Source organism: Tupaia chinensis, unplaced genomic scaffold (assembly GCF_000334495.1).
Source record: "Tupaia chinensis unplaced genomic scaffold, TupChi_1.0 Scaffold000054_1, whole genome shotgun sequence".
NCBI lineage: Eukaryota > Metazoa > Chordata > Mammalia > Scandentia > Tupaiidae > Tupaia > Tupaia belangeri.
This window is the reverse complement of record NW_006159512.1, coordinates 8,515,435-8,524,399: the sequence shown is the minus strand read 5'-3', so window position 1 is coordinate 8,524,399 and position 8,965 is coordinate 8,515,435. Positions and strand designations below refer to the sequence as shown.

Sequence of the window (8,965 nt, the reverse complement as noted above, 5' to 3'; positions counted from 1 at the left end):
GGGGTCTTCTCCCGTTGGGGGGTGCCGCGGCTGCTGTTTCTGCTGTTGCTGCTGCGCGCAGGGGCGTGAGCCCCCGGGGCCTTCTTCCGTTGGTTGCAGGACTTTTCAGAGCCTTTAATATCCTAATATAGGTCATGACTCTGTAAGAGGGGTTTAGGTAGGCAGAGTCTACTCAAAAGTCACTAAGAGTTCTAGAGGCTGGGAAGTCCAAGGGGTTGTGCCAGCATCTGCTCAGTATGTGGTGAAAATCTTCTAGCTGTACCATGACATGGCAGAGGCCATCACCTCTAAGTTGAACAAAAACTCCATGAGGATAGGGATGGCAATCTTATTCTCCACTATATTTCCAATTGCTGGCCCAGCACGATTCTGAAGGCTGGGAGGTCCAACAGCAGGGCGGCCACATCGGCTGGGCCTCTGGGGAGGGCCACGTGCTGTGCCACCTCAGGGCGGGAAGGCGGGAAGGTCCAGCCACCTTAACTTCTGTGCCACCTGCCAGCCCTACACTCAGTTTTTCGAAATCCACTGTTTCCTACATGTTAGCCCATTGGTACAAACAAGTCTCTTTCACTCAAAAGAAATAGATTAAGAAAAACAGACTACAATATACAAAATCACCCATACACACAAAGACAGAAACAAACAAAAATTTGAAGGTGTAAACTATTAATGATGATTATCTCTAGTGGTAGGATAACTATTTTTCCTCTTTAAAAAAAAAAAAAAAAGAAAAGAAAAGAAAGCTTTTCTGTACTTTCCAAATTTTCTTGACACTCCTTTTATAATAGAAATATTTTTAGGTTTCCTCTTTAAGCAACCAATATCTTACAATCACTTAGTGGCAAACATCACAAAATGACACGTAGCATTGCTCTCTCCACTTCCACGTTGGCTCAGTCTCTACTCACACCACTAAATTAAAATAACAGTCCTCATGATGACTGCTGAGGCCACTGAACCACTTCCATGGCTTCTCTTCCTCCTTCGGCCCACGTGACCTCTTGAGATTATCAGCTATCCCATCCCTTGACTCAAGTTCAAAACTGCAACATTCTCCTCAGATTTTCCATTCCTTTCTTTCCCCCTCAAGTCATTCAACAAATCTCATCAATTGTACTTCCTGCCCTGCCTCAAATGCCTCATTTCTCCTTTCCCATGGCTAATGTCTGCTATCTGATCTTGTGGCCTCACGCCATCATTCCTCTGTGCCTATGTCCTTGCCCCATCTCATGTTATCACACTGCTTTGGAAGTCATCTCCCTAAAACTCAAACACAGTCACTGAATTCCTCCACTTTAAAACCTCTGCTGGCTCTTAAATGCATATAAAATCGAGTACGGCTATCAGCCTGGCACAGAAGGCCCATTACAAGCTGGCCTCAGCCCTCAACCTCCTCTCTCAGCTCTGCCAAGCCTGGGCCACAGGCTCCAGGGAGGCCGATGGTTGGCCATTCCCAAAAGACTGCCACTCTCTCGTACCCATGGACCTTTCTTCATACCCTTTCCTCTTCCCTGGGCAATCTTTCTTCCCTCTCTCTGCATGAACTTTTACTCATCCTTAAAGACTCAGACCAGCATTCAATTCTGACTATTTAGATAATCAGCTCTTACTGTACTGTCCTCAGTAGACAGTAATCTACTTAAGGGCAGAAATAATCATGTCATTTGCTATTTTCTTAAAGAACTATTTTATTTAACTTTACTTATTTATTTTAATTTTATCAGAAAGGGACAGAGTAAAAGAGAAAGAGAAAGTGAGAAAGCAAGTCGCCAGGTCTAGGACTTGAACCATGATCGGCCATGTGGGAATCCAATGCCCTTAACCAGCACACCACCTGCCAGCCCTGCCATTTGCTATTATATACTGGCTTTTCGCCTATAGAAAATAGGCAAATAAATAGGAAAAGATAGGAAAAACTGCAGACCTTCTGTATAACTAATTTTTAAATATATATTAAGGGAATAATTATAGTATTTCTGACTTCCAAAAATAACTATAATTCTCCCAAAAGACTTTGACGTGGTCTGTGTAATATGGTAGTTGCCGTTTGAAGTTCACTATTCTCCAAACATATGTTATTTTATTTTAGTCTGTATTTTGATCTGGGATCCATCTGTTTACACATACATGAACACACACACACACACAAAAAAAAAAACCACAAAAATTATAAATCTTCATAATAAGAAATGTAACTCATCTTAATTTCTTAGCTCCTTATTAATTTATGGCATCACCCAATGGTATAGTCAAAACTTACAAATCTATAGCTTCTCCTATATAAAAATAGAATATGGGGGCCAGCAGGTGGAGTGGTGGTTGAGGCGCTGGATGCCCACATGGCCAACTGTGGTTTGAGTCCCAGACCTAGCAGCTTGCTTTCTCACTTTTCCTCTCCGTCTCTAACTCTCTCTTGTCAAATTTTAAAAAATAAATTATAATAATAAATAAAATTAAATGAAAAATAATTCTGAAAAAAGTTTTAAAAAGAAAAAAAAATGTGCTTGAGTATACTTTTTATGCAAGGAAAAGTAATTCTATTGGGTTGTCAGAAAAGTCACAGTGTATTTTTTTCTATGCTCATGACTATTCCAGCAACTCAATATAATATTCTTTAACTTTTTCCAATTACATTTACTGGATTTATTTTCCAAAGGGACATTTATTTGACAAAATTACTTTTTTTTAGTTATAGGACATACGATGAGGTCTAGTCACAGAAAGCTTGCATCTGAAGTATTTAGGATTTAAATAAGTAGATAAATAACATCTCATATCCTGCACAAAATTCTTACTACATTTTATTTCTTGTTTAAAGTGTCCTTTTTCCATCTTATTTTCGGTCTCTCCTTCAGTCTTTCTTTTTCATTTCTGTATGTTGTTGCCAGAGGCAGTAGACAGTAATCTACTTAAGGGCAGGACTTTTGGACACAAAGACTGAGAAACAGAATTATTAATAATATCTAAAGTCGGCAGAGGAGTTAAAAATGGAAGCTAAAGTTCAGAACCCTAATCAACTATTGTTTTACTATTATTTTAAATTGATATCATAAGTGTACATAGTTACATGGTACAGTGAATTTTTCAGATCACTAAATTTTATTAGACATTTCCATACCACTAAAAGAAAGAGGAGTCAGGAAATCACTGTCTCTTTGGGACCAGCAGATGTTGTAATGGTTACATCACTGGACTGCCACATAGTCGACCACGGTTTGAGTCCCAGACCCAACGGCTTAAAACACATCAGGTGCATGTGCACATGTGCCCAAAATCCCAAGAGGAGAATGAAGGAGAAGGGACTGTAGTGTGACCATCCTCCCAGAGGGTGATTTCTCACTTTCTGTCTCTGTCTCTCCAGCCAGTGCACACAGCCTATAGCAAAAATCTCTCTTAAAAAAAAAAAAAAAAAGAAACCACTGTCTCTTTGATGAAAAATGACAGAATTCATTCAACTATTTATTAAATAATAACTATGCTCAAAGCAGGATTCTAATAACTCTAAAGCACATTAAGGTGGGTAAGACACTTTAATTCCCTCAGTTCCCAAGGGGAGAACAGACAAGAAGATGAAGAAATATAGGGGATGAATAGTGGTATGGTGGTTTGACACAACACTCTGCAAGGCAACTCCACATGGGAAGGCTCCCAGTTCCAGTCTGGAGACATCCCTGAGTATACCAGGCATACGTGTGGCCATGGTCCAGCGCTGGCAGAAGGCTGGGAGTGGACTGCAGTATCAAGACTCTACTGGGGGTGCTGACATGCACATACGGAAGAAAGGAATTAAATAAATAATCAGCTTATAAAAGAACAATGAAGAACTACAATACAAACCCAATATGATACATCACAAAAGAGGCTCAAAATGCTACAAAAAATAGGAAGAGAAAGACACTATGTCCAGCTGCGTGATTCAGGAGTTACTTCTCACAAAGAGTAAAACACAAGCCCCGAAGACTAGAGAGCATTTTACAAACAGAACTGAGAAAAGTCCATTCCAGGCAGAAGGGAACAGCAAAAATCAAGGAAAGGAGGCAGAATACAATGAAGAGCCTATGGATCCCGAGGGCTGTCTCACTGGGTGAGTCTGCAGTTTCAGGCATCAGTTCTTGGCTTTGCTCCCTCCTGACCAGGGTCCCCTCCCACATCACACAGAGGCAGTCAGCTTAGGCCAAAGCATAAATGGCCTGGGGATTCTGGGTTCAATGCAGGGACACGGAGAATAACTGAAAGGTTTGAGCAGAGTTCCTACCAAGACAAGACAGTGCTTGAGGAAAATGCACTGGCAACATAGAAACAAAAGAGAAAAGCTGAAAGAGAGACCAAAATACCACAATGATAGAATAATGTAAAGCTATAGAACTTGCTGCTGCTAAATGTTTTGGGAATAACCTCAAACATTGCAACCAGGAGTCTGAAACAATCTATCACTGCATCCTTTGTACTCAAAGTCCCATATAAATGCGTATTTAATACCCAGAAAACTTTACAACCCCATTCTAATCTTCTCTGAATTCTTCTCTGTAATAAATAAATCTGATGCTAGGCCTAGCCATGGTAGTGCAGTGGTAGCATGCTGTTCTGCAATGCTGGAAGCCATAGGGAAGACCAGGGTTCAGTTCCTGGGCTGATCTCTAAATCCAAGGGCACTCGCCTGTGACCCCTGCTGGCTGGGAGGCTGAGGGAGACTGTTTGTTTTTACAATTGATGTGTTTTATCACATTAATATGATTTACACTACACCTATGCCAACATGGCAAGTTCACCATTATAACTTTTGAAACTATATTTAGATCAGGGACCAGCAGGTGGTATAATGGTTACATCACTAGACTCCCTTGTAATTGACTGTGGTTCAAGTCCTGGACTCAGTGGCTTAAAACACGCCAAGCTCATGTATGTGCATGCCTAAAATCCCGAGAGGAAAATAGAGGTGAAGGGATTGCGGCATGGCCATACTCCCTAGGGGATGATTTCACTTTCTGTCTCTTTGTCTCTCCAGTGAGCACACGTGCCCTATAACAAAAATCTCCCCCCCCAAAAAAAAACTATATTTAGAACAGATCTTTCTTAAACTACTATAATTGCATAATTTCCAGTAATACTTAGAAGCCTAATACATGTACAGCTTTCTTATATGGGTTATAATAATCTACATTTTTAAATTATACTTTAATAATGTGTCTTAAAAAATATCAATACCAGTATGATTTATGTTTAGTCAAAGTTAACTGGCTTAGGATTTATAAACTTTTCCAGGAAAAACACTGTCAAGGCCACCCTAGACCAATATTCTGCAAATTCCTCAAACCAGGCAATCCATCTCAATCCATCGATGAGTCTCCAGCCTCTGAACTTATCACTCCTCCCAATCTTACCTCTTAAAGTAAAAGAGGGAGGAGCAGTATTGTGAAGAATTCAGTACAAAAATAAAACCGGTGTCTGGGAAATGTTTTTTCTGTGCTTCAGAGTTTTCTTTTGCCAGATGAGAGACTTATCTTTCTTTCTCATGAAAGAAAGAAATGAGGAAAAAAAAAGTTAACTCCAGTTTTGCTGTTTTGACCACTGACATCACTCTCCTTGGCCCCATATCAGCGCAAGCTGCTAAGAAAGCCAGGCACTTCACCGTGTGCCAACAGGAAAATGAAGGCTCTGCCCAGGAATGGCAGCCCCCACTCCTGCCCACGCTGCAACCATGATAACGGCTGAAGTCCTTCACCCCTTCCTTCGCTCAGGTTGAACGGACGAGCATGGGAGCCTGCCCTGTACTCCCCAGGCCTCCTTACATGACTAATAAATCTCCCAAATCCTCCGATATTGTGTGGCACTATCAGTCTGACAGCTGATCCAATTTGGAGTGGGACTGTGGATCCCACCCTCTGCAGGGGGACCACAAACACTCTCAAGTAATCAACTCCTGTACTGTCCTTACTATGCCTACATCAAACAGGAAAATGCTGAGAAGAGGCACGACAGAAATCATAAAAGGATTCCTGAGCCCCCAGAAACTCTGCACAGGGAGGTGTCCCTTTACTAAATGTCCTATGGTCTAAAGATCAGCTCAGCACTGCATATCTTGAATGGCCACACATTCACTCAAATACCAACTTTTGAACAAGTCGGTGTGTTTTTGTCAATGCGTGGCTCTGGCCTTTCCTGGCTGACTAAGATACTGCATAGTCACAGGAGCTCTGGGCTTCATTCTCCCCAAATCACTTGCTTTTCACTAGAAGAAATCTCTTCACAACTTGAGATGGAAATATAATTAAACATCTCCTTTTTTTAAGATTCTGAGTTCAAGTGCCAGGGTGACTGAATGAAAGGCTAAAATGAAAAATCACAAATAATATTCTTCAAATAGCTCTTTAGTTATAAACCAAGTGACAATTTTGGTATGTACGTAGTAGTACAGAAAATACTGTTTTCAAGTCTTTCCAGCCATACCTACAACTATCTAATGGCAATAATCACTTAAAAAATAATTTTAAAAACCAGCATCATCCTCAGAAAGACAGTTTATAAAATTATAATATTATGTACTCACACATCTTTAGCTGCTCCTGCAGGACCTAAAGGAGAGAGGAAAAAAAAGATACATTTGTATGGGTGTGATAGTATTGCTACAAAAAGTAAAAATTAAGACAATATCTAACTAAAACAATACTCTAGTTTTTTTTTTAAAAAAAAAAAAACTAATTTCAAAAAAAAAGGAAAAAGAAGAATCCTAAAATTCAAACACTAAGTTTCAAATTAAACTTTCAAAACTTAAGTTTAACAATTGACATTTTTAACAATTCCTAAAAATAACAAGGTATTATTTTGAAAAGTTCACAGATTATCGAACCCACTGCCAATTTTATAGATAAAGAAATTGACAGACTTTGAGAAACATTTTCTTTTCTAAGCCACACACACCTTCTAAGTTGGTGTCTACATGGCACGGTCTTAAGTCACACTGTCAGTAGTCACAAAGTGGAAGTGAAGTCACAGGACAAGATGGAGGTGACAGACTAAATGATCAGGAAGTTCCAAGGACAACAGCCAGCTAGCTCCCAAACAAGTCATGTGCCTCTCTAACTCTGCTCCTATTTGCTACGGAATGTTCTCACTTCTGCTGCCCACCATGACACAAATGGCCCATCTCTTTTGGATCCCCTCCGATTACATCACCACTCTGCCTACAGGAGCCCACCTCCACACGTGACCCTCCCAGTCTCTTTATCTGAAGGATGTAGAGCTTGGCTTGGACTCTACCAGCAGCGGATCACTAAGGTTCTTAAACTTTAAAAATCTTACTCCTGGGACAGCCGATGCTGGATCCCACAGGGCCAACTGTGTAGTTTGAGTCCTGGACTCCGTGGCCTGAAAAACACGTCAGACACATATGTATGTGTGCCCAAAACCCTGACAGGAGGGAAAAATGGAGAAGGGACTGTGGGCATGACCATGCCCCATGGCAGGGGTCAGGGAGGTTAGGGTGGTTTCCTTACTTCCCTTCTCTCTCTCTGTCCCTGTCTGGTGAGTGCATATGTTCTCTGGCACAAATTTAAAAAACAAAACAAAACAAAACAAAAAGCTCACTTCTCTTGTGTCAAATGAAGATAAAAAGATGACCTTTCTCAAAGGTTATTATAAAGATTTAAAAAGACAATGTGTGTAAGCACTTAGCACAAAGTCTGGCAGATAGCCAGACTAAGCATACTAAATTGTCATTGTTATTAACATTTAACTTAATATCTCAATTTCCATATATGTAAAATGAAATGAACTTCTGCATGAGGCACATGTGAAAAGATGTGCTACAAGGGAAGTTAGTAAGTCTGCAGGAAAAGTTCCTGCCAATATAACAGAACTATATCCCATTGACGTTCACTTGGGATTTGCACTTCTGCAAATTAAAAACTGATCATAAAACATAGTCGAGGGAACCAGCAGTTAGCATAATGGCTATGTCGCTGGACTCCCACGTAGTCGACCACGGTTCGTGTCCCAGACCCGGTGGCTTAAAATTCACGCTGGGCGCGTGTGCGTGCGTGCCCAAGATCCCGAGAGGAGAATGGAGGAGAAGGGACTGCAGCGTGACCATCCCCCCTGGGGGGTGATTTCTCGCTTTCTGTCTCTCTGTCTCTCTCTGTCTGTCTGGCGAGCGCACGCACCCTATAGCGAAAACTTCTCAAAAAAAAAAAAAAAAAAAAAAACATAGTCGAGACTATATCACAAGCAAATTCTTATAAGGCACTGACTAGGGCCAGCCATTGGTATGGTGGGTTAAGGTGGCTGATCTTGCATGGCCGACAGTACAAGTCCTGGACCCAGTAGCTTGAAGAACATACCAGGCACATATGTCTATGTACCTGAAATCCCCAGAGGAGAATGGAAGAAATGGAAGAGAAGGGATTGCAGCAAGGCTATTCCCCCCTTGAGGGCATTTTCTCACTTTATTTCTCTCTCACTTGCTCTCTCTCATGAGTGCATCTGCCCTATACCAATTTTTTTTTTTTTAAAGCAATAACTGGGACCAGCAGTTAGCACAATGGCTATGTCGCTGGACTCCCACGTAGTCGACCACGGTTCGTGTCCCAGACCCGGTGGCTTAAAACTCACACCAGGCGTGTGTGCGTGTGTGCCCAAGATCCCAAGAGGAGAATGGAGGAGATCAGCGTGGCCATCCCCCCTGGGGGGGGATTTCTCGCTTTCTGTCTCTCTGTCTCTCTCTGTCTGGCTGGCGAGCACACGCGCCCTATAGCAAAAACCTCTCCAAAAAAAAAAACAAAGGCAGTAACTAACCCTCGACTTTGAAGTAAACTTAATTCCTTTACTTAGCGAAGAGTAACTTTTTAAAAATATGTTTTAAATTTTTTCATTTAACTTTGTTTCTTTTTCTTTTTCTTTCTTTCTTTCTTTCTTTCTTTCTTTTCTTTCTTTCTTTCTTTCTCTCTTTCTTTCTTTCTTTCTCTCTTTC

General features: G+C 41.0%; 1 protein-coding gene across 2 annotated transcripts in view; it reads right to left on the bottom strand.

Moving 5' to 3' along the window:
* CUNH12orf75 (chromosome unknown C12orf75 homolog) overlaps positions 1-8,965 on the bottom strand; it is a 140,244-nt gene that overhangs the window by 38,799 nt on the left and 92,480 nt on the right. For both annotated transcript variants that reach the window (XM_006141440.3, XM_006141441.3), the window contains one exon: positions 6,548-6,572. In XM_006141440.3, the coding sequence (XP_006141502.1) occupies positions 6,548-6,572 (25 nt within the window). The remainder of the gene's footprint in view (positions 1-6,547; positions 6,573-8,965) is intronic.